Source organism: Nerophis ophidion, linkage group LG02, assembly GCF_033978795.1.
Source record: "Nerophis ophidion isolate RoL-2023_Sa linkage group LG02, RoL_Noph_v1.0, whole genome shotgun sequence".
NCBI lineage: Eukaryota > Metazoa > Chordata > Actinopteri > Syngnathiformes > Syngnathidae > Nerophis > Nerophis ophidion.
The window spans coordinates 33322166-33348559 of record NC_084612.1 but is presented as its reverse complement, the minus strand read 5'-3'; the positions used below and the strand labels follow the sequence as shown (position 1 = coordinate 33348559).

The 26394-nt window shown below is 39.3% G+C and overlaps 1 protein-coding gene across 5 annotated transcripts in view; it reads right to left on the bottom strand.

Moving 5' to 3' along the window:
* Positions 1 to 4693: 4693 nt before the first annotated feature.
* The window catches only part of mtmr10 (myotubularin related protein 10), a 34456-nt gene continuing 12755 nt past the window's right edge, over positions 4694 to 26394 (bottom strand). Inside the window, exons 3-16 of one of the 5 annotated variants that reach the window (XM_061882115.1) lie at positions 19114 to 19250; positions 18734 to 18806; positions 18205 to 18347; positions 15312 to 15405; positions 15052 to 15199; positions 14625 to 14712; positions 14454 to 14542; positions 13812 to 13942; positions 13647 to 13716; positions 13333 to 13403; positions 13035 to 13207; positions 12779 to 12991; positions 12353 to 12535; positions 4694 to 6747 (exon numbers count right to left, since the gene is read on the bottom strand). In XM_061882115.1, coding sequence (XP_061738099.1) covers positions 6139 to 6747; positions 12353 to 12535; positions 12779 to 12991; positions 13035 to 13207; positions 13333 to 13403; positions 13647 to 13716; positions 13812 to 13942; positions 14454 to 14542; positions 14625 to 14712; positions 15052 to 15199; positions 15312 to 15405; positions 18205 to 18347; positions 18734 to 18806; positions 19114 to 19250 — 2222 coding nt within the window. In that variant the 3' untranslated portion in view covers positions 4694 to 6138. The remainder of the gene's footprint in view (positions 6748 to 12352; positions 12536 to 12778; positions 12992 to 13034; positions 13208 to 13332; positions 13404 to 13646; positions 13717 to 13811; positions 13943 to 14453; positions 14543 to 14624; positions 14713 to 15051; positions 15200 to 15311; positions 15406 to 18204; positions 18348 to 18733; positions 18807 to 19113; positions 19251 to 26394) is intronic. The other 4 variants (XM_061882139.1, XM_061882132.1, XM_061882149.1 and 1 more) reach the window with 4 other exon arrangements.

Sequence of the window (26394 nt, the reverse complement as noted above, 5' to 3'; positions counted from 1 at the left end):
TTTTTAATTTGTAGCCCTCCGCAGATCACAAAATGACGTGGTGGTCCACTAATTGACATGACGGAACACCTAAAATTAAATGGCAGCTCACCCTCAAATTACGTTGAGGATCACAATAAAATGAAGGAGCGGACCATTTTAATTACGTGGCGGTCCATGATACAGTGATAGTGAAGTGAAGTATATTTATATAGCGCTTCTTCTCCAGTGACTCAAAGCGCTCTACGTAGTGAAACCCAATATCTAATTTTTACATTGAAACCAGTGTGGGTGGCACTGGGAGCAGGTGGGTAAAGTGTCTTGCCCAATGACACAACGGCAGTGACTAGGATGGCGGAAGCGGGGATCGAACCTGCAACCCACCAGTTACTGGCACGGCCGCTCTACCAACCGAGATATACCGCCCCATATAGTGCTGCCTTGAGTGTGACACATGTGCCTTAACCCACACGAAACACTTAGACAAGTATTTATTTGACTTTTACAGCCGCATGGGTTCCCTCCGGGTACTCCGGCTTCCTCCCATTTCCAAAGACATCCACCTGGGGATAGGTTGATTGGCAACACTAAATTGGCCCTAGTGTGTGAATGTGAGTGTGAATGTTGTCTGTCTATCTGTGTTGGCCCTGCGATGAGGTGGCGACTTGTCCAGGGTGTACCCCGCCTTCCGCCCGATTGTAGCTGAGATAGGCGCCAGCGCCCCCCGCGACCCCAAAAAGGGAATAAGCGGTAGGAAATGGATGGATGGATGTTTACAGTAACAATAACGCCATTTGTCAGCAAAGTACTTGTAAAGTTGCAGTTCATGGCCCACCAGAGGAGGGCGGCGCAGCAGGTTACAACGATTAAACGTTTAGAAATAATCTGTTGTGTGGTTTTGTCAAATATTTGGTATGAGTTAAGATTTTGATGTCAAAGACGCAATAGGAGAGTGGCCTTTCTGGGGGCGTGGCTTCCTTGTGACAATTAAGCTGCGTCAGCAGGTGCTCTAAAATAACATTTTTGCAACTGAGCTGCCAGTTTTTACTGTAAAAAACTAGGGTACCTCAAAAAGGTTCATTATGGCTTCATATTCATACACTTTTCGCATTTGTCTGTAATCAGACAGGAAAAAATTTCATTTAATATACCGAAAATATTGTCTGATTACAAGGAAATTTGAAAAGTAAAATTTGGTACCGTTTTTGATATGTACAGTAATGCACCGTAAAATCTAGTTGTTTGATGGTCTAAAAAAAACCCCAAAAAACATCAGCTCAGTTGCCAGAACATGTCAGTAAAAAAAAAAAAAAATTATATTTACTTAAAAAACTCCATTATATTTTATATTTTAGAGCTGCCAGTTTTTTTTACTGTAAAAAAAATGTAGTGCACTTAGAAAAAATGATCAAAAGCACAAATATAATGCTGCTTATAATACACATATGGTGGTCTTCACATGTGCATGAAGCACTTATTTAGTCATGTGTTGTCATTTGATATGATGTTAGCATAGTAATTCGGACATTTTTGATACAGATAACCTATTCGTGATTGCATGATTTATAATTAAAGTTTATTTTATGATGTGGTTTATTCATACATACATTTATAAAAAAAAGACTAACGTGTAACCCTGTACATTAATAATAGTACTAGTTGTGCACAATATGTATTATTTATTTAGGCTGACCATATTGTGAAATCCCAAAAGAGGACACATATATGCGTGCCAAGGCAGGCAGCACGCCAAGTCCAGGACTAGGTGAAAATTTGCCAATGATACTTGAACTTGCTTTATAAATAATATATTTATTTAAAGAAAGCATTTTTTTTCCTCTGTTGACAGCAGTATTGGCGCTAGTAATTTTCTAAATTGGGTCCCATGTACGGTCCATGGGACCCCATTTTGAAAATTCACATCATGGACCCCTACTTAATGGGGTCCACGATGGACCCCATCAAGTCATAAAAATGGTCCCACAGTAAAATTTTGGGGTCCCACTTTTTTGTAAGCGTTTTGAAAACGAATAATAAACGTATTCATTATCCTGTTGTATCTCACATTCTATACTGTGTTTTGGAAAATGGTTGTCATAAACGTTACTTCATTCATTAAAAGAAATAATATAAAAACAATACAAATTTGTATGCATATCCGAATGTATTCAGTTATAAACATTCATTCACTTGCTTTTTTTCTTTATGGATCTAAACTGTAAACTATGCTGGTAGTTTTTTCTGTTTTTATTTAATAGGTTGTAGGTGTATTTATTTCAGTATAAAAGTCAAAAGTATTTTGCTTCGGTCATGAAATGATGATAATGGTGTTCCAGGGCATACATACATTTCATATTTAACACTTAAATCTCTGGAGTCTACATCAATTTCAGATCTATTCCTCATTTCAAAATGTTTTTTTTTTAATGTTGTTTTTTGTTTGTTTTCCGCTATTTTTTGTCAAACAAAACTATTTTTTTCATGGCAAACACACAAAATATGCAAAATCTTCCACCAAAAATATTTTTCAAAGTGGAATATTTGATGTGACGTAATCAGGGTTGAGTTCGGGGTATTTGTTCTGTTGTGTTACAGTGCAGATGTTCTTCCGAAATGAATTTGTCATTCTTGTTTGGTGTGGGTTCACAGTGTGGCGCATATTTGTAACAGTGTTAAAGTTGTTTATATGGCCACCCTCAGTGTGACCTGTATGGCTGTTGAGCAAGTATGCCTTCATTGACAATCTATCAGCCCGGCTCTCGCTGTCTCTGCCCCTCCCTCACGAATGTTGCTGCGTGCACACACCTAAACAATTTGTTTTGTATTTAACCCCTCTTAACCCTGTATGTACATTAAAAATACACGCAACATTTACACAAAACGCTGGACATTTGAGGCATTTAAGAAACCCCACCCGGACACCCCCGCAAAAGAGGACATGTCCGGGGAAAAAAGGACGTATGGTCAGTCTAATTTATTGATATTTTAGTTTTACTTTTGTATTTAGAAATGGCGCTGCTGAAGTGGCAGCTGGCTGCCTAAGATCTGTACTCTTTTAATGTCTTTTGTGTCCTTTGATGTTTCCTTCATTTTCATATGTTTTTTAGCTCATTTTTTGTGGACTTCTTGTATATATTGCAACCACATACAGTCGTGGTCAAAAGTTTACATACACTTGTAAAGAACATATTGTCATGGCTGTCTTGAGTTTTCAATAATTTCGACAACTCTTATTTTTTTGTGATAGAGTGATTGGAACACATACTTGTTGGTCACAAAAAACATTCATGAAGTTTGGTTCCTTTTATGATATTATTATGGGTCTATTGAAAATATGACCAAATCTGCTGGGTCAAAAGTATACATACAGCAATGTTAATATTAGGTTACATGTCCTTTGACATGTTTCACTGCAATAAGGCACTTCTAGTAGCCATCCACAAGCTTCTGGTTGAATTTTTTGACCACTCCTCTTGACAAAATTGGTGCAGTTCAGCTAAATGTGTTGGTTTTCTGACATGGACTTGTTTCTTCAGCATTGTCCACACATTTATGTCCGGACTTTGAGAAAGGCCATTCGAAAACCTGCATTTTAGCCTGATTTAGCCATTCCTTTACCACTTCTGGTTTGTGTTTGGGGTCATTGTCCTGTTGGAACACTCAATTTTTGTTTCATAAGACCACAGAACTTTCCCCCAGAAGGTCTTATCTTTGTCCATGTGATGTCAGATGAAACAAAAACTGAACTGTTTGGCCACAATACCTAGCAATATGTTTGGAGGAGAAAAGGTGAGGCCTTTAATCACAGTAACACAATCCTACTGTCAAGCATGGTGGTGGTAGTAGTATTACGCCCTGGGACTGTTTTTCTGCCGATGGAACTGGTGCTTTACGGACAGTAAATGGGACAATGAAAAAGGAGGAATACTTCTAAATTCTTCAGGACAACCTACAATCATCAGCCCGGAGGTTGGTTGTTCCAACAGGAAAATTACCCCAAACACATGTCAAAAGTGGTAAAGGAATGGCTAAATCAGGTTATAATTAAGGTTTTAATATGGCCTTCCCAAAGTCCTGACTTAAATGTGTGGACAATGCTGATGAAACAAGTCCATGTCAGGAAACCAACAAATTTAGCTGAACTTCACCAATTTTGTCAAGAGGAGTGTTCAGAAATTAAACCAGAAGCTTATGGATGGCTACCAAAAGCACCTTATTGCAGTGAAATTTGCCGAGGGTCATGTAACCAAATATTAACATTGCTGTACGTATACTTTTGACCCAGCAGATTTAGTCACGTTTTTCAGTAGACCCATAATAAAGTTATAAAAGGACCAAACTTCATGAATGTTTTTTGTGACCAACAAGTATGTGCTCCAATCACTCTAACACAAAAAATATAAGAGTTGTAGAAATGATTGGAAACTCAAGACAGCCATGACATTATCCATCCATCCATTTCCTACCGCTTATCCTTTTTTGGGGTCACTGCAGCCTATCTCAGCTACAATCGGGTGGAAGTCGGTGTACACCATGGACAAGTCGCTACATCATCACAGGGCCAACACAGATAGACAGACAACATTAACACTCAAACACAAATGTGTATGTAAACTTTTGACTACAACAGTTCTTTCCCCATTGCGGGAAAAATAAAGTCTTCCCTATCCTAGTTGTCCATACATGGCAATGAAGAATGAGTCAGACCGCCATCTCAGCTGAAAACCAATGTATTAATTAGTCATTTGTACATGTTTGAACCCCCTTCACTACCAGGAAAACCTTCTCAGTGCGGTACCTGTTAACAGTTTAAGACTTGATTCAAATCACCAGATACAGAGTATGATTCTGAAATCTTCCAAAGGCACTAGACTAAGAAAAACCATTTCCCTCCACTTAGAGATAATTTGCATAATGTGAATAAATAAAAAGTACTGCTAATCAATATCGAACTGAGTCACAGTGGAGACACAGTTGTCATACAATACAGCAGAGGATAGTCAAACAATGAAAAGGGTGAAAAGATAAATCATATAAATTAGTATTAGTTATGTCTAGTACCATTGCTCAAAATATTAACTGAAACATTTAAGCATATACAATATCTATTTAAAAAAAAGAAAAATAATAATCAACCATCTTTAAAACAAATAGAGTAAAATGTGCAATTAATAGCATTCTTTCAGGGCAGCACTCACTCCAGCACATAATTGCCAAAGAATATTACATTTATGGGTCATTCTGAAATTAGATACTACAAGCTTATCAACACCTTTTTAGAGCATCACACTGATGAATCAACTTACTATTTCACAAACCACTCTTTGGTTCAGCAGTTAGAAAAAAGTACTGGTTAATAGCTTAAGGCCTCTAAGGGGCTCTCAAATGAAAGACAATATCAACTTCATATTGAAGTCATAACAAATTACATTTTCCCCTTTAAGTGTGAATGTTTTTTTATGTTTGCTATAAAGAGCTAAAAATGACACCCTGAATTCACACTATGTGCTAAAAAACAGAAATGGCCTAACACAAGCAATAGAACTTGCAAGTAGCTTGAAGTTTACACGCTTTCACACAGACATTGACCATTACATTCAACTGACAAAGTTCCATCTTGCTTCCACCTCTTGACACAGGTTAGTAGTGTTATGTTCCTTTGAGAATTGAGGAATAAAAGCCAAAGTTGAAGATCTTCAATACATTTCATAGAAGGGAAACTGTGAAATCAGTGTAGGAAAAAGCAATCATTGTTGCTACATCAATCCCACACATTAATGAGCACATAATCCAATCATAAATTCCCTATATGCAGCATTTGATGATCATAAAATATTACAAAAGAGCTGTTAGCTAAAGAAACATTGAAGTGAGATTTGAGTGTGAAAATAAACAAAAATCTATGTTTTCACAGCATGAGGGCACAATAGCCATGGAAAGATGTACTGTACCTCTCCATTCTAAATTGTTAAACTTGTACGGTGGGGGAAACTGTTGATGCTCTTCCAGTTATAAAAAAAGGGCCTCAGATTTTGATGCTGCATCAATGATACAAGTTGTAATTGTTGCATACAAAAAATAAAGAAGTAAGAAATTATTTCTCTATTAGTCATCTGTATATTTAAGAGTGGTAACAGGAATTTAAATAAGCATAGATTTTTAGAAGGAGTCATTAGCAAGCGTCTCTGTGGACAGCCAGATCCTCGCTCCATTCAGAAATTTGCTGATAGGGGTCCCGTGGATACTGCGGCGGCACAGGTTTCCCACAGGGGTGAAAGGGAAGGTGGAGGAAAGGAATTCTGGAGGGGAATCCGTTGGGGAAGCTGCCTTAAAGTACATCCGCCTTTGGGCAGCAGGGGGGCCTCTTGAACTCGGGTGAGGTGTGCCACCTGGAGTAGGTGCCTTGTACTGCCTGAGGTGGTCCCGCAACATCTCTATTTCATCCACCAGCTGGGAGAGCTTGTGGTACGCAGTGATGGATCCCCCCATAGGAATGCAGGCTTCTGGCACCCAGCGGAGAAAGAAGAGCTTCCAAAGGGTCACGTGAGATGGCGTGAGCAGCGGAATCAAAAGACCCTGTTGGTCGGCAGGGCGAGAGAACCAGTCCCTAAAGAAACGCTCGGACGGGCTCTCTACCACTTCTTTCATCACTGAGAACTCGGGCTTTAGCTCTGACCCCAAAGAGCTTCGTCGGGTAAGACCATCCGTGGGGCCTCTCAGTCCGTTACGCAGGGATACAGAGGCTCCTCGCAAGATGGAACCATATTTCTGTCAGAAGAAAACATTCATGAAGACAAAGTGATGAGTTATTTGTTTCTTATGTGTTACATGTTAAGACTGTACGATTAAGTGACATTGAATTGACATTGAGGTTTTAATGAGTGCGATAAATAACCCAAGAGGCGGAGGTTCTTTTTTCTTACTCCTCCATCACCGGCATTTGAGTGATAGACTTGTTTTCCAATCAGACCTGTTAAGCCCTGTGTCCTTTGCCTCCTAGCCAATCAAAGTGTTTAAGGAAACCGCAAGGAGGCAGCCAGTACGCTAATAACAAACACCACTTGCTCCTTAGAAAAAGTTTTACTGGTGACTGGGCCTTAGCCGATTCTCAATAAGTCAATCAATCGAACAATAAACGAAAATGAAGTGGAAATTTTTTGCCCGCATCAATAAACCGCTATAGCAATGTGTGTATGTTTTCGTAGGCAAAGAGGGAGAAAGACAAACAGGTCTCACTCTCTGCACCTGAGTGCGTTTATTTAACAGTAGAACTAACTGAACAGAGTGAGCTCTCTTCTCAGTTACAATCTTTGTGTCGGTGGGCTGAGAGAAAGACCTTCGCTTACACAGACAGGAAGTACAAGGACATTGCATCCCTACTTGCAACTGACTAATGAGAAATTCCGCAAAGTAACAAAAATTAAAGAGTACAAAGCCAAATGTCCCGTTGTGGGAATATATCAGCTTCAATCCATATAGGTAGCATGAGCCCATCAACACGGACGAATGAGTGAGAATGCCGTGATGAAAAAAATAAGGAAATCCCGCATAGTTTATTCAACTAGGAAAAAAATGCACTTTAAGATGTTCAATATTTATTTCAATTGAATTTTTGTTTACAGAAATTAGTCCATATAATTGTTTTTGATTATTTATTTAAAATAACTATAAATTCCAATTAGAGTACAGGGATAAACAATTCTACAGTAATGAGAAATAAGTTTACATCCTTTAAATCGGCGACTTACATTATTACTACATATGATGATGATGATATTAAATTATAAACATTATAGTTTTGATCATTTATCTATTCAGTTTAAGAGCATGCTGTGGACAAAAGCTCTGACAGAGTCTGTCTGCATAAAGCCAAATATTTTTGAAAGAAAAGAATCACACATGTTAGCAGCACCCTTTGAGGAAAAAAAGAGGGAAACTGACAAAAAATAGGACAATTTCTATCACCACAAAGTGCAGCCACGCAAACCCGCAAAAAAAGTTTGAAAATGAAGACTACATTTCCTGCAATTGGGTGCATTTTTACACTATATTTTACCTTTATATTTGTTCTCATCTATACTAAACTCTTTTGGCTGTCTTTTTGACACTTACATGACGGCCAATGTTTTGTTTTGTTTTGTTTTGTTTTTTTAGTAGATCATTTACAAACATTATCATCATTGAAAATGTAAAGAAAAAATTTACAACATGCATGCAAAGAACTCAGAAAACATTTCCTATTTTGCTACTTTATCCTGAAGCCACGCCGCAGGTAATTTACTTCCGCTGTTGTGACCTCTGTTTACAAGCAGTCATATCAAAAATATACCTTCTTGCTGGCTACTAATAAATGCTCTACAACTACAATTGCTGCAGAACCAATAGTGTTCGAATTGTAATCATCCAAATATGATTAGCAGCAGAGCCAAAGCAGGCGACAAAATGTAAGATAGCTAGATGATGCAGGGTGTACCCTGCCTTCCGCCCGATTGTAGCTGAGATAGGCGCCAGCGCCCCCCGCGATCCCGAAAGGGAATAAGCGATAGAAAATGGATGGATGGATAGATGATGCTAACTCACAAGCTTGTTTCGGTGTTACTGAAATTGTCTCCCTTTCCTCCAACTCAGTGCAGCATTTAGGCAAGAGGAACAGTGAGTGCCTGCGGCTGATGGGAGCATTCAACACATTTTGTTCGGATCGTATTTGTTTTTGATATTTAATTCAAAAACCATAGAAGTGATATTTTGACGCATTCCCACGTTTTCAAGGACATTTCACATGTCTGCATGTTGTTCTGTGTGGCACCATGAGATTAGAATGTTGATTGACAGTCTAAAACTAAAATGTCTCCTTCCACTCGTTATTTTCACAGTTCTATGTACAAAATATAAAAATCAAAAATCGAGAAAAATCGCTATCACGTTTTTGTCAAAATCTTGTAGCTGTTTTACTTGTCTTGAATTGGATGTCTTCAATACATTGGTTCCCCAACCTATGCACGATTCAGCTTTCAAAGATCCGCATATTTGTGAGTTTTATGATCAAATTATATTTTCTTAAATTTGTTGGAAACACCTAAGATCCGTGCTTTTTCTCTTGTTAAAAAAAACCCACAATCTTATTTACTCCAAGCACCTGATTTACTAAAGGTTGGTTTGTACTAAAACACGTGCAAACTTAATAGCACGCGAAAAACTGATCTACTAAATGTGTGCAGAGTGTGTTGCGTCTGTTAAGTGACCACAACAATGCATGCGATCCATTTTGTGTCTCGGTCTCTTTTGTTGAGAAGAATTGTTGTACATTCTTGGGTAGCAGGTTAGTTTGCTTTGTACATAATTTTAGCTGTTTGCAAATGCACCAAATTATTGAATTTCAATAATTGTGATTTAATAAATAAAGTGTTTGTATGTTCTCTCTATCCAACATAATATATATTTCAAATTGAGCTTTTTTGTAACACAGTTAGTGAATGAAGCGCACATTTTTAGTTGTTTCCCCATATTTCTACACAATAACTCAGATATGGTAACACTAGTGAGCAGTAAAGAATATGAAGTGATTTTTTGTCCAGAACATGTTTTGCTTTATTCATTATTGATGTGTTTCTTGCTACTTTATGTTGTATATTTTTACATGAAATTTTCAATTAATTTTATCATCTATTTATAAACTTAGAAATGTGTTTTCTTTTACCCTTTCAATATTTACTACGATACTGGGAGAAGAAAATCCAAATATATTAAACAGCACATGCAATGTGATTTATCAACACTAATCACCGTTTTGGTAGCGCTATTTTGCATTTTATTTAGTACGTTTGAAAAAGAAACGAAAACTGACAGTTCTACGCACAGCTGTGAGAGGAGTGCTTGCACTTCAAAAACAGACAAGGGCTTCGCCATCCTACCTACTTTCATACTTGGATGGAAGGAAATAAACAATTTTGAGATACATTGTCTATTCAGCGACTTAAGCTGCTTAAAACAAATCTACTTAAACCATTTAGATTTAATTTTTTTTATTTTTTCAAATGTTTGTTTTTGTGCTTCTTCAGCACAGTAGTGCACCCTCCCTTACATGCACCTTAAGCGGTAAAAAAAAAGGGGAAAAAATGGTGTCATTGCAATGAACATCTGCTGCTATAATACCTGTAAAAAGTGGTACATGTCTCCTGCTTGTTTAAAACAGAGCAAAACATGGACATGCACCCAGTAAATGAGTTGCTCCGTGGTGATGCCCCGTACAGTACATGTCAAATATTTATTTAAAAAAGGCGCTCTGCGCCACTTTTCAATTTTACACGCAGTCTCAGTAGATCACACGCAACACGCACACTAAAGTTTACGCAATTGTATGGATTACACAAACTGTTTAGCGCAAGGTATTTGGAACTTAGTAAGTCAAGCCCCGAGTCGGTAATAATTTAAAAATATGTGATAATAATGCATACAATGTACAGCATAATTATATAGCATTCATCACAGGTGCCAAATTATATGCCCGGGGTCCAGATCTGACCCATTACAGTGTAGGGATGCAATGATTAGTCGAAAATAAAATTTGCCATTTGTCTTTAATATTCGGTGACGTCATCATAACTCGTTATTTCCTGGAAAAAACATGTCCAGGTTGGGAACCTTCTACCCTAATCCTGTTATTGACATGAATACTTTACTGATTTTGCAAAGCGGATCTTGTTTTTTATAGCAGTACATCCAAGATACGGAAAGCATTTAAAGCAAAGACTTGATGTCTGGTACTGGCGGATGCGATTCTAACTCAGTAAAATATTTAGCTTGCTACCTTTTTAGCCAACAAGTGTAAGAAGAAGTGTGAAAAAAAAAGTCTTCCAGCTAAAGTTTGTCTATATTTAAGTACTTTTTTTCATTCTTCATGTGTGAAGCAGCGTCAATTTGCAGGGCAAAGAAGAAAGTCACAAAAACAAATGTAAATGACACACACTTAGTGCACATACAAACATTAAGTACCATGGCACCGATATCATGACATAATAAATATACACTATTAGATAGCTAAATTGTTGATGGTTAGAGTCTATGAGATTGCTAAAACTGCTAAGAGTTAACATTATTTCCGTGAAAGCTTTGAAATAATGTGCATCAAAATAGCACTTCATTTTTCTTACAAAATGTATTTGTTCTTTTGACAGAAAAACTGCATTAACTACATGCAATTGCATGTCTTTTAACTTAAATAATATTCTTAAATATTATTTGATCATGCGACAACCATCATGTTCCAAACAATATTTTTGTTTGAAAAAAAATATACTTAAATAGTGTATCAGCTTGTCTCCCTGGCTTGTGATTTGAAAGCAAGGTATCCATCAATTGGTTCATTTAAAAATATAATCCAATATGTTGGTAATCGTATAATAATATCATAAAGCGATTGCAAATTAATATTCATATATATTCATTGTCACAAGCGATGGCAGCACTCTGTGAGGTGGAAGCAGCACTTGCTTTCGACTGTCAACTCAAAATTTGGTGATAGGATGAATTCAGGGAATCTGCAAGATTTGACAACTAAAATGTAAGATTTTTTAAAGAGCATAATTCATAAGATTTCAGACTATTTCATATCTACATTGACAAAAAAGTGAAAAGACATGAGGGGAAATTGTAGGCCCAGAATTAATTGTAAGAATATGATTTCATCCACTGCTATTTCACATTGGAAAACAAAATGCTTCAACACTGGAGAGCTCTTTTCTACCTATTTATTATTGTTATGTTCACTTTCACTACAATGTTCACAGATGCTGCCCTCCACAACAGCTCCATATCTGGGCGAGTTGTGTCGTCGGTGAAAACACTATACGTTAACATCCATAGATATACCCATCCAACGGCTTCAATCGTGCATTTAATTGTTTATTATGGACCCACAAATCATTGAACTTGCACTTACCCATCTTCCACAAATAACCTGGATTTGCTTTGAGCTTTCATAATATCTGCTGCTAGCTAAGCTCCGCTGTAATGAACCTCTGTGTGCTCACAGCGCACTCGCTGGTTAATCAATTCTGACCGAGGTGCATAGGTTTTGTAGATACGATTGGCGCCCTCAAAAAGTTTATTCCTTTTTTTAAAATAAACAGCACTTTGATATATTTTTAAGACCTTTCATGGTCAGATTTAAGCCATTTAATGAGATATTGATACAATTTTAGACATTTTATGTCTTAACTTTTATTTATTTGATTTTTCCACTTTTTAAGACCCTGCATTATCATAAACCATGACAGGATTATGCAGACATGCTTTCGGGACAGTGTCGTGTTCTCCTATCCATCATCTTTCATTTGTTCTATAGCAGGCATGAAAAGCTTTGATTATTGCTTACCTTTGTGCGCTTAAAGCATTTCACTTCCCCATTGAGAACACAGGAAGCTCCTTTGCCAACATACATAGGGTTATTGAACAGAGTTTGGTCTTTCAAGGAGAATTGCTGTGACCAGTTCCAAACAGGGGGGAAGTACACAACTGGATCCTCCCCTTGCGGGATCGCTTTGTTCCTAGCAAAGTCCTGCCAAAATGAGACCAGATAATTAATGTCTTCCTGTCAGCTGAATGTCTTCCTGTCAATGATCAAACATGCACAGAAGGAAAACAATGTCCCAACAACTGACATCCCACAATGAGTTGTCAGCTTGACCAATAACAATATTTACTTCTTATTTACGTATTTACAACACCAATAACAGTAATAATTTACCAAATACCTGTAGGGTAAGAAAAAAAAAAAAAGACTTTCGATGATGTTTCTCACCATCAAGTATTGCGCACGCTGTTTAGAAGAGCTGAAGAGGAAAGTGCTGAAGAGTGGGATCCACATGCTATCACTAAGCACGGTCAGGTAGGTTTCTGTGAACTCAAATGCAGCTGGATACTGGTTCATCATTTGCCACACACAGTCCAAGAACAGCATGAATACAGGAGACTTCACAAAAAAGGAAAGAGAGAAAACAAAACGCACAAGAGGCTGTAAAAGGGGAGTGTATTACTGCGTAGAGTCAGACAATTACCTCCTCTTTGTCATTCTTTTTTAAGTGGTTGCATCTATCCAGGAAGCGATGGCCAGCCATCACCCACTCCTTCTGCACCAAACTCTGAAAGCCAAAAAAGCTCCGATAGTGAGGGTCCAACATGAGCTGCACCAAGGAGGACACCACACAGTTCAGGTCTCTGTCGTCTTCCTCTGTAATGATTATACAAGGGAAAAAAGGAAAAAGACTAAATAATTCCTGCAGTCTATGAGGTAGATCAATCAAATGCATGCCATTTAAAGGCAAATGAAAACAAACTATGAAGTGAGAAGTTTACCTTGGAGAATGACTGAAACATTCCTCCCTTCTAAATGGTAAACCATCTCAGCTGCATGCTTCAGGAAGGCTCTAAATTTACAAGACGGAAGACAAAAAAAAATGTTTTTCTTTTGTTTTTTTTTAAAGAACAGGCAGTACTTCCTGTTCATTCTCACTGTAGAACTCATTCCACAAAACATGGGCATTTTCAATGTATAATAGTGAGGCCATGACTAGGAAGTTAGCAATTAATTTGATGTGCTTGTTTTGAGCATTTTTAAAAAGATTTTCAATAACAAGGCACTATCATACAATGGCCAATTGTTTCCATACCTGACATACTCAAGCCATCGAGAGTTTTCCATGGATGAAAACCACCTTTCCTCAGACTCCTCAAAAGGATCTGCATATAATAAAAACAGAGCAACAATTGAATATGAAACACACAAGCATGCTGACAAATTCTTTATGCTTCCAAAGAGAAATAAGGAAGCGTACCTATGACGCAGATTTGTCGGATTTTAATGAATGAACTTTGGATGTCCTGGATGTTGGGCAGACACTTGTCCAGATCTGAACTGAAGACTTCGCTGCACTGTAAGTTGCTTTTTGTGATGGCAGTGATGATCCTACCACAACAAACAATCTTTTGACAATGTAGACAAACATTTGTACCCGTAAAATCTCAACTATAACTGAACTAAGACATTACATAAATCAATACATATTTTTTCTTGCATTAAGGCTGTTTCACATAAAGATTTTCTCAAAGAGATTTTATTTTAATTTTATGAATTGTATTTTATTTATATATATATATTTAATTTAACATTATGTTTCACAAATATCTGTTTATTATGTTAGTTGTTTTAGTGGTTTAGTTTATATTTTGAAATGAATAGTTTATCGCACAAAAAAGAGAAAAACATGGATGTTTCTTGTCTCACATAAGGATTGTTATGTGAGACTTGATAGCCAAAATAAAAAAAAAATGTAGTTCAGCTTAAAGACGTCAGATAATCATGCGTTTTCTGTGTTTGGTCAGAAGGGGAAAAAAAGTGACAAAAACAGCTGATTGTCTTTATATGTGTACCCATTTTAACAAGTTTTGAGAGAATGAAAAAGCACCGTTGGCGCTACCTCTGCTCAATCTTCCTCTGCTGGACTGGGTCACACACACTGGCCGTGCGCAGAAGAGCACTTCCATTGGGGTGATTCCAGCACCAAAGCTACAACACAAGAAATATCATTCAAATTGTGAAATAAAGTGAATTTGATTGTAAAACTGAAAATATTGGAGGAGGCGCTCACTGGAAGGCGGTTGTCAGTAAAGTAAATAGAGTACTGCTTCAAATCCTGGTCTGCTAGAGAAACGGGAACAACAATGAACTCTGGAAGGCTGAAAAAGCAGGAAAAAAAGTAATGAGTGTGAAGATAAACACACAGAAAGATAATGTCCACAGCTGTCCACGCGTCAAACTACTATTGTGTGTACATATTAAACACTCCGCGTGCAACCCCACCATGAGGTCACCTCTGCTTATTGGCACCTATGGTCAACAGGAGACTGGCATGTTACATTGAAACACTAAATAGTTTACAGTGTAAATATATTGTCTTGCCAAAACACCTAGTAAGACTACAGGGAGAACTTTGACAGTTAATAATATTCTAGGAGGTGCTAGGCATACTTTCCTTTAACATCTTATTACGCTGAAGAAATAACACCAGCCCAAACCTTGAGGAAACGCAATAAAACTCGTTGATAGAGCACACTCTCCACTCAGAGGCACCCGTTCTCTTGATCTCTCTATCCCAGTCAGACGGACGATCAAATATTGCTGTCTGCAATCCACCTCGTGGGACAGACCCATTGAGTGTTTCAGCTGCGAACACAGAATTAAGAATTTGATGACATTTACACAAAACAAGGAAGACCACTTTGGGTATAGTACATTTTGAAGAATACATTGTGATGAGAATTAGAGTTTTTAGAACCTTTACATTCATGGTAACGCCGCCCCTGGTACTCAAAGCCAAACAGCAGGTGGAGATCAGCTGGATGGGAGTAGTGAGCAATGGCCAGACAAACCTACAAAAAACAGAAGTACTGATGACACTGAGACAGAGTAGGTTTTATCACTAATTTAGATTCATTCAAGTACAAGAGCCAGCTAAAAGGCCTCCACACAAGAACAAGCGCACCCTGGTAACGGATCCTTTTGCTCTGGATTGGACTGGAGACGCACAAAGCAGGCCATTCAGTAGAGAAGCTGTGAATAGCATGAGGACACCAAAGAAAACACTGTGTGTGTGTGCATAGGGAGTGTCCAACTCTGTAATTTACTACGGCAAAATAAGCTATTATAGGCTGGCCTAATTCCATGCGTCGTGAAGAGGGAAAAAGAGGCAGGGCCAGTTTAAACTTTACACTGTAATTACTAACATTGTGTCCGTAAATACCCACAGTACACAGCAGTGAGGAAGGGCAAACACATTTCGGCATGTCCACAACTTCCATGTTGGGAGGAAAGAACGTTTTCAGTTTCAACAAAACTCAGCACCACAAAAGTTCACAGAGGCCAAATACGGTCAATGATGATATGATAATGTAGGAGGCTTCGATTATCACATTAAAGGGGCTGTCTGCAACTTGCTCAGAGTGACATTTTTCAAAGTAAAACTTATAGCAAGAACACCATTGGCTTACTTACGTTATCATGAGTGACCCCCACAACCCTGAGATGGACAAGCGATAGAAAACGGATGGATGGATTTAACAGAACACAATTGTGTTAAAACAGTAATTTTTTTCATAATTAATAAATTTACATAATAAAAAATGTTGCCGGTCCAAATAAAATGACTTTTTTACGGTGGACACTCACCCGGTCTCTTCCACATGCACACAAGGAGTGTGCACACATACAAAAGCAGTCCAAGTGAAGCAACAAACAATTTGCAGTCATATTGTTATAATAGAATATACATTCAGGGACAGCTAATGCTAACTATACAAATCTCTATCAATAGCTAACAACACCCAAAGCTAATGCGTGTGCATGTATTGCGTCATTATGTCCTAGAAGTCGTAAGAAAGCTATAATGAAAAATAAACGCAAAAAATACATTGGAAAGTTTATTTCAACGACAGCATTTCCCTAAATACTCATTGAGGCTATAAAGTGTGTTTTATCCGATTAAACGACTAATCGAACAAACGAATCGATAGATTACTCGATAATTGGGGATGTAGTAATTGTGTGTCCCCGTACAAAGTGTGGAGCCATTCTTCTAAGTAAATAATCATCTTCAATACGGCAAATAAACAGCATTTCTACTTAAGTATCATTATCACAGGCATTAGGACGAGGCTAAACACAAAGAGAGCAAGCAGGAGCAGGCATGCTAATAGCAACACTAGCTGCAAAAATAGCCAGAAACAACATTAGAAAAAGTTCTTAGTAAACTTTAAGTGTAGATGGAAGCATGTTACAACAAAAAATAAGCAGATACTAATAGGAAAATAACTAGCACATTACAAAGATTGTAGAGAGAGGATAATATTGCAACAACTGTTGGTGTGTCAGCATTGTCACAATCAGTACACAACACATAAGAGGTGGGCGAATCCATAAATTGGCGGTCTTGTCATCAGAGCTAATATTAGTAGTGTATAATCGATATCAAAATGATGCGATCAAAACTTTTGATTTTCAAATTTTTATTTTTAGAGAATCTGAAAATAAGTCCCTGGACATGGGGGGATTTAGATGCCAAGAAAAGATTTCAATGATTAATGATAGTAGTTTTCAATGTTGTTTTGTTACTGTGGAACTAGTTAAAACAGTGTGCTGATATTGTGGAACTAGTTAAAACAGTGTGCTGATATTGTTGAACTGTCAATAGCACTCACCACAAATAAAATTAAAAATGTAGAGATAATACATGTGATTGGTACTGGTAATGGTATAAGCCGATCTAACTCATGGATGATCGATATCAGAATTGGCAGCAAAAATCTCTCATTGGAACATACATTTTGATTACTAAAATAATCAATAGCCACAGCCCCAGTATCGTCGAAACAGAATGTTGGTATTAAAATGTGGTGCAGGTATGAGCAAAGAAACAACTGGAAAAATTGCTCCCAGGTGGCATGGCAAGAGACCACAGGTTCAACTTTGTAAGTTCATGTGTTAAAAAAACTAAATGTATAGCTTTGCTGGTACTAAGCCATACGAGCTGTTAATAAAACAGCCGACAGGTTTTGAGGTTACAACAATTTTTACCTTAATACTACAAATGGTAAGAAACAAAACATGATTGATTGGTGGGTTTAAACTTGCAGCTGATTGTAGACATGTAAATCACATCTGTACATTGTTTTAAATATTTATGTGACAATCAAAAATATAAATTGGGAGTCTATTCTAAGGGAGAGTAATGCGCATTGGATAAAGGGGGTGTAACTTTTCTTGTCATAGAGGAAATGGCCCTGGCACTACACCACTGTGTGCATGTAAAGATCCTACACAGAGTCAGGAAGGAAAATGACAACCCACAGTGTCACAGACGGAGGCACGAAGGGCCATACCTTTAAATGCATGGTTTAGGCACAATCCTGAAGCAAAAGCATACTATTAACTAATGCAGAAAATGGATGTAGGCACAAAGCATGACTGATCATCAATGACCAAATTGTCTCCTGCAGACAGCCTGGTTTTGCTATATTGTGAAACCCCTTCCCTTTTTGAGAGGCCCTATTAAAATGTCAAATATTTCAATAGGACTGTGTATGTGAAAATATGGAGTCTTTAAAATGGACAACTGCTGCTGCAACTTGACCTAATTCACTTCAAAGAAAGCAAGAAGAGCAGCAATCACTTACTTTTTTAGCACTCTCGGGCCCAGCCTCATCAAAGCAGAACCTTATAATCCGCAAGTCTTTGCAGTAAAGGATGAGCTCAGTGGGGTTAAACTTGAGCTTCTGGTTTGACCCCAACACCTTTTTCTTTCCCTTCGTATCATTCACTGAAAAAAGTAAAAGCATTAAATAAATAGTTGGAACTTGGAAGTTATGTTTATCTACAAAAAATGCTATCCACAAAATGTCAGATGTCTACTAGAAAACTAAATTTATTGTTTTCCAAAACATGGCCTGATCTCATCTTGTTATGCAGACAAAGCTGAGTGTTAAAAGGCCAGTTCAAAGCTGCGAGAAACAAGTGTTCCTCTTTAGTGTAACACAACACTTCCTTCTGTGGACAATGGGGTCATCCACAATATGAGGCTAATCTGCTGTGTCGCAAAACTAAGCCTGTACTGTGTCCTCGCTATCATAAAGTTGATCGGTACAGCAAATGACAGTCACGGTGTCAAAAGAAAAATGACAAAAAATTATAAAGGTCCAGTCTTACCGGTTACTACGTGTTCTAAACATGTCAAAGGGACATCATGGTCTCCAAGCAGCAAGTGGGATAGCTGGGACTTCTACGGCAAAAGCAGAAAAACAAAAACAGAATGTGTGCACAATCCAATTAAAATTTAGTTCAGCAATGGACTTTGCATTCAAACATCTCTGCCATAGTCTACAAAGCATAGGTGGTATTTAGAAAGTATGCATGTTCTCACTACACTGACAATGAAGAGCAGGGAAGTTCTCCTACCTCTTGCAAAGTAATAACACGTGTTTGTTGGGAGATAAACATCTAAATCCAAACAAACTGAAAGGACTGTAGGCTGCCCTTCAGACAGTATATTAAGTTTAAGGTTACAACAATTCACACTTCATCCTCACCTGTTTAGTTGGAGAATCTTGAGGGATGAAGGAGACCTTAAAGTTGGTACATATCAACTTCCCCCAAAGGTCATCTTGGCTGCTTTCAGGACTAATACATTTTCTCACAAAGTTGGCCTCATTTACAACTATCTCCCCTGAAAACAAAGCACACATACATTTATAGTGTAATATTTCCATAATGAAATAATAAAAGTGCCCTGCGATGAGATGGCGACTTGTCCAGGGTGTACACTGTCTTCCGCCCGATTGTAGCTGAGATAGGCAACAGCGCCCCCAGCGACACCAAAAGGAATAAGCGGTAGAAAATGGATGGATGGATGGATAATAAAAGTCAAATTCAACCAATTGCAGTACTGTTTGGTTGTAATCATTGAAACAAAGAGAGTATCTACTGTCCCAAATGTGAGCACTACACCCCTTAGATTGCAGAAAACCTTTTATCGTATCTTCTCAAGTACCAAGACTATTAAAATTAAATTAGATATTATCTAGAAAGAATGCAGCATAGATAGACTATCACTGAACATGACTCAGTCAATACACAGCCATTATTGTCTTAATAGTTGTAGTCCAATTGGTGTTTGGAAATGTCAATATTTATTGTGAGCAACATGGTTATCTGGCACAGCCCTAAAGTACCAGTAGAATGGAAAAACAAGTTGCCTCTATATTATTGCTACTACCATAGATTTATAACACCAAAAGACCTACAAAGTTTGAGAGTAAAAATATATAATCAAAATACAAAACCAGTAAAGTTGGCATGTTGTGTAATTTGTAAATAAAAACAGAATAAAACTATTTGAAAAATCCTTTTCAACTTATATTCATTTAAATAAACTGCAAAGACAAGATACTTAATGAGAAGAAATTTATTTTTTTTTGCAAATAATCATTACTTAGAATTTAATGGCAGCAACACATTGCAAAAAAGTTGCCACAGGGTCATTTTTACCACTGTGTTACATGGCCTTTCCTTTTAACAACACTCAATAAACGTTTAGGAACTGAGACGACCAATTTTTAAAGTTTTTTAGGTGGAATTATTTCCCATTCTTGCTTGATGAACAGCTTAAGTTGTTCAACAGGTTGTGGTATTTTACGCTTTACACTGCGCCACACATTTTAAATGGGAGACAAGTCTGGACTACAGGCAGGCCAGTCTAGTACCCGCGCTCTAACAATGAAGCCACATTGTTGTGACATGTGGCTTGGCATTGTCTTGCAGAAATAAGCAGGGGCGTCCATGATAACGTTTTTTGGATGGCAATCAATCAATCAATCAATCAATGTTTACTTATATAGCCCTAAATCACTAGTGTCTCAAAGGGCTGCACAAACCACTACGACATCCTCGGTAGGCCCACATAAGGGCAAGGAAAACTCACACCCAGTGGGACGTCGGTGACAATGATGACTATGAGAACCTTGGAGAGGAGGAAAGCAATGGATGTCGAGCGGGTCTAACATGATACTGTGAAAGTTCAATCCATAATGGATCCAACACAGTCGCGAGAGTCCAGTCCAAAGCAGATCCAACACAGCAGCGAGAGTCCCGTTCGGAGCAACATATGTTGCTCCAAAACCTGTATGTACATTTCAGCATTAAAAGGTGCCTTCACAGATGTGTAAGTTGGGCACTAATTCACCACATACTATCACAATCCGGATGGTTCTTTTCCTCTTTGGTCTGGAGGACACGACACCCACAGTTTCCAAAAACAATTTGAAATGTGGACTCGTCAGACCACATAACACTTTTCCACTTTGCATCAGTTCATCTTAGATGAGCTCGGGCCCAGCGAAGCCGGGAGGATTTCTGGGTGTTGTTGATAAATGGCTTTTGCTTTGCATAGTAGAGTTTTAACTTGCACTTACAGATGTAGCGACCAACTGTAGTTACTGACAGTGGTTTTCTGAAGTGTTCCTGAGCCCATGTGTTGATATCCTTTACACATTGATGTCGATTTTTTGACGTAGTACCGCCTGAGGGTTCGAAGTTCCGTAATATTATCGCTTACGTGCAGTGATTTATCCTGATTCTCTGAACATTTTGATGTTCGTTGAGAAATGTTGTTCTTAAACTGTTTGACTATTTGCCTATGCATTTGATCTCCGGTAATAAAATGAATGTCACAGATGAACAACTTCTGGATTCATGGCTCAATCCTATTATCCAGATGAGAGGAACTGTTTATGATCTACAATAACTTTGACGAGCCAAGACACGATGCAGCAGCAAGACACTGGTCGGCTCAATGCTGCAGCGTAAGTTAGTTACCTCTCTGTTATCAATGCACCGCAAAAAAAATGGTTTTCTACGTTAGCGCTTATAATAACGATATCACTAATATTTGGTTAATATTCAGGTCACGATAGGTACATATTGTATTGTTGGCGAGCTTTTGGAAGGTTACTTAGAGGGATTTATGGGCATAATAGAGAATCCCATTGACTTAATTGTAAACTGACTTTTATTTATTTATTTACAATTTAGAATGCATAAAAACAGAAAAACATGTTCATGTCTTACATAGGAATTGTGAATGATAGACAGCACATCTCTTTCTAATTTTTTTACATATTTCCAGTATGACTGATCTGCTGATATGATCAGAGTACAGAAGCATCTCATCGTGACATCACTCCACCCTGAATCTTCGGAAATTATATAAAACGGAATATTCAAAATGGCCGTCTGAAATTGTGGAATTTTGTGATGTTTAGACGATATTTTCACATATTTTGGTGATTGGAAATACAATTGGATATGGTTTAATGGATAAAGTGAAAGTCAACTTGTTTTCCATTCTACTGACACTTAAATCCTCTTAGACATGGAAGTCACCAGAGCTGCACAGGTTTTTACTGGAATCCTCTGGAACCCACCACTCCATTAGACACCTTGTGTTCCTCCACCTTGTTTGAGGATGCCCTACAGGTGCTCAATTCATTCATTGAGGGTTTCTTAAATTGTGGGTCGGGAATCTCCTGGAGGTCACATTGAGGTACCTAGGGTGTTGCGAGCAGCAGGGAAGTGAACTATATTCATAACGTGTAACTATTTTTGGGAAGTGAACTATAGTAGTTGCTCATACCACCGATGTTGGTATGGATCCAATGCTTAAATACATATATTGCCCATTGTTGTTACAATTCTCATCAGCAGAAAAAGACAGGAAGGCAGTGTAACTTTGTGGAGTCCCCCAAGGCAGTATACTAGGACCTTTACTGTTCCTAATATACGTAAATGACATGCCATCAGCATGCGACTGTGAATTGTTCCTGTTTGCGGATGACTCGGCCCTGCTGGTATCCGGCAAGGACAAGTCACAGGTGGAACAAATCCTCAGTGCTGAGCTCTTTACTATTTGCACTTGGCTCGCTGACAACAAGCTATCCATATACTTAGGTAAAACAGGATCCATCCTATTTGGGTCCCATATCAACCTTAAGAAAGTCAGTGACTTCACTATAAAAGTGGGTGACATTGTTATCACCAGGAAAGATGAGATCACCTACCTAGGTTCCATTCTAGAGGCTAATCTTTCCTGTGATAAAATGCCAACCAAGGTAATCAAAAAGGTCAACCAAAGAACGAGATTCCTCTACAGAATCTCCTCTCTGGTCAACAAAAGCACCTTGAAGATTCTAGCGGGAACTCTCGTTCAACCCTTTTTCGATTTCGCTTGCACCTCCTGGTACCCCAGAACCTCCAAAACCCTCAAATCTAGACTCCAAACATCCCAGAACAAGCTAGTTCGGTTACTTTTAGACCTCCAACGCAGATCACACCTCACTCCAACCCACTTCTCCAAAGTGGGCTGCCTCAGGGTGGAGGACAGAGTAAAACAACTTGCACTGAGCCTAGTCTATAAAATCCGCTACACCTCCCTGATATCGAAGTACATGTCAAACTACTTCCTTCCAGGGGGAGCTCCACAAACCACGTTAAACCCAGATTCCGATCTAACAAAGGTCTTAACTCATTCTCTTTCTATGCCACATCAATGTGGAATGCACTCCCAACAGGTGTAAAAGTAAGTGCATCTCTATATTCCTTCAAAACCACTTTAAAACAACACCTCCAGGCAACATCAACCCTTTACTAATACCCTCCCCCATCCCATCTCCCCGGATTGTAAATAACCTCATGTAAATAATTAAATGTATTTCTAATGTATATACTTGTTCTTATGCTATCTGAACTCACTATGTTCTCTGCTCGCTGTACATATCCTACCAAGTAAGACCTACACTGTTTCAATGTCCATTTCTGTTGATGCAATTGTTGATGACTGAAGTACTGATATCAACCAAAGCTCCTTATCCCACCCCCTGGATTGTAAATAATGTAAATAATTCAATTTATATACTATGATGATTAACTTGTGTGATGACTGTATTATGCTGATAGTATATATTTGTACCATGAATTGATTAACGTGGACCCTGGCTTAAACAAGTTGAAAAACTTATTCGGTGTTACCATTTAGTGGTCAATTGTACGGAATATGTACTGAACTGTGCAATCTACTAATAAAAGTATCAAATCAATCAATCAAAACCAATACTAACATAATATTTAAACTACTTCATTATTCTTTTTTATTTGTTACAGCTGTTCAGGCAGTATATTGTCAATAGCGCACTTAACAACATTCAGTAAACAATTGGGAACTGAGAGCTTTTCAGGTGGAATTATTTCAAATTCTTGCTAAACTAAACTAAAGCATAACCTACTACTCATTTAAAAAAAAAAATCGGATTATTGCTCTTAAAGTGCTCCTCTGTACAGGGAATTATTTCCTGAATTTGTAAATATTAACAAGAACGACAAAAAAATATTTTGTAAAAATAAAATCACTTGGTTCCACCCTTTGGGTTGATCCACCCTCCTCCGCTTACATGACAGACAGCAACAGAGCACAACAGTTGCCTCAGTTTCTATTATATTATTCTCTCTTTTGACCAGAGGTCTTCAAAGTTTTCTAGGCCAAGGACCCCCAAACCGATGGCAAGAAAGAGAGGGCACCCTTAAAACAAGAGTTTCCAAAGTGTTAGTGCGGGGGCCACTTGTGGTCTGTGGCTGAAGTTGTTGGTTATTGCATAATGTCAAAATATCAAACCAACAAATTGTGTGTATATATATATATATATATATATATATATATATATATATATATATATATATATATATATATATGAATAAATAAATATGTATATATATTAGGGGTGTAACGTACACAAGAATTTCGGCTCAGTACGTACCTCGGTTAAGAGGTCACGGTTCGGTTCAATTTCGGTACAGTAAGAAAACAACAAAATATAAATTTTTGGGTTATTTATTTATTTATTTATTTTCTCCTCTCTGAGCTGCAACCTTATCGTGGTAGAGGAGTTTGCGTGTCCCAATGATCCTAGGAGCTATGTTGTCCGGGGGCATAAAGCCCCCTGGTAGGGTCTCCCAAGGCAAACAGGTTCTAGGTGAGGGATCAGACAAAGAGCAGCTCGAAGACCTTTATGAAGATGAAAAACCATGGACCCAGATTTCCCTCGCCCGGACGCGGGTCACCGGGGCCCCCCTCTGGAGCCAGGCCCGGAGGTGGGGCACGATGGCGAGCGCCTGGTGGCCGGGCCTGTTCCCATGGGGCCCGGCCGGGCACAGCCCGAAGAGGCAACGTGGGTCACCCCTCCAATGGGCTCACCACCCATAGCAGGGGCCATAGAGGTCGGGTGCATTGTGAGCTGGGCGACAGCCGAAGGCAGGGCACTTGGCGGTCCGATCCTCGGCTACAGAAGCTAGCTCTTGGGACGTGGAACGTCACGTCACTGGGGGGGAAGGAGCCTGAGCTAGTGCGCGAAGTCGAGAAATTCCGGCTGGATATAGTTGGACTCACTTTGACGCAGAGCAAGGGCTCTGGAACCACTTCTCTCGAGAGGGATTGGACCCTCTTCCACTCTGGCGTTGCCGGCAGTGAGAGGCGACGGGCTGGGGTGGCAATTCTTGTTTCCCCCCGGCTCAAAGCCTGTACGTTGGAGTTCAACCCGGTGGACGAAAGGGTAGCCTCCCTCCGCCTTCGGGTGGGGGGACGGGTCCTGACTGTTGTTTGTGCTTATGCACCAAACAGCAGTTCAGACTACCCACCCTTTTTGGGAACACTCGAGGGAGTACTGGAAAGTGCTCCCCCGGGTGATTCCCTTGTCCTACTGGGAGACTTCAACGCTCACGTTGGCAACGACAGTGAAACCTGGAGAGGCGTGATTGGGAAGAATGTCCGCCCGGATCTGAACCCGAGTGGTGTTTTGTTATTGGACTTTTGTGCTCGTCACAGTTTGTCGATAACAAACACCATGTTCAAACATAAGGGTGTCCATATGTGCACTTGGCACCAGGATACCCTACGCCGCAGTTCCATGATCGACTTTGTAGTTGTGTCATCGGATTTGCGGCCTCATGTTTTGGACACTCGGGTGAAGAGAGGGGCGGAGCTTTCTACCGATTACCACCTGGTGGTGAGTTGGCTGCGATGGTGGGGGAGGATGCCGGACAGACCTGGGAGGCCCAAACGCATTGTGAGGGTCTGCTGGGAACGTCTGGCAGAGTCTCCTGTCAGACAAAGTTTCAATTCCCACCTCCGGAAGAACTTTGAACATGTCACGAGGGAGGTGCTGGACATTGAGTCCGAGTGGACCATGTTCCGCACCTCTATTGTCGAGGCGGCAGATCGGAGCTGTGGCCGCAAGGTAGTTGGTGCCTGTCGGGGCGGCAATCCTAAAACCCCTTGGTGGACACCAGCGGTGAGGGATGCCGTCAAGCTGAAGAAGGAGTCCTATCGGGTCCTTTTGGCTCATAGGACTCCGGAGGCAGTGGACAGGTACCGACAGGCCAAGCGGTGTGCAGCTTCAGCGGTCGCGGAGGCAAAAACTCGGACATGGGAAGAGTTCGGGGAAGCCATGGAAAACGACTTCCGGACGGCTTCGAAGCGATTCTGGACCACCGTCCGCCGCCTCAGGAATGGGAAGCAGGGCACTATCAACACCGTGTATGGTGCGGATGGTGTTCTGCTGACCTCGACTGCGGATGTTGTGGATAGGTGGAAGGAATACTTCGAAGACCTCCTCAATCCCACCAACACGTCTTCCTATGAGGAAGCAGTGCCTGGGGAATCTGTGGTGGACTCTCCTATTTCTGGGGCTGAGGTTGCTGAGGTAGTTAAAAAGCTCCTCGGTGGCAAGGCCCCAGGGGTGGACGAGATCCGCCCGGAGTTCCTTAAG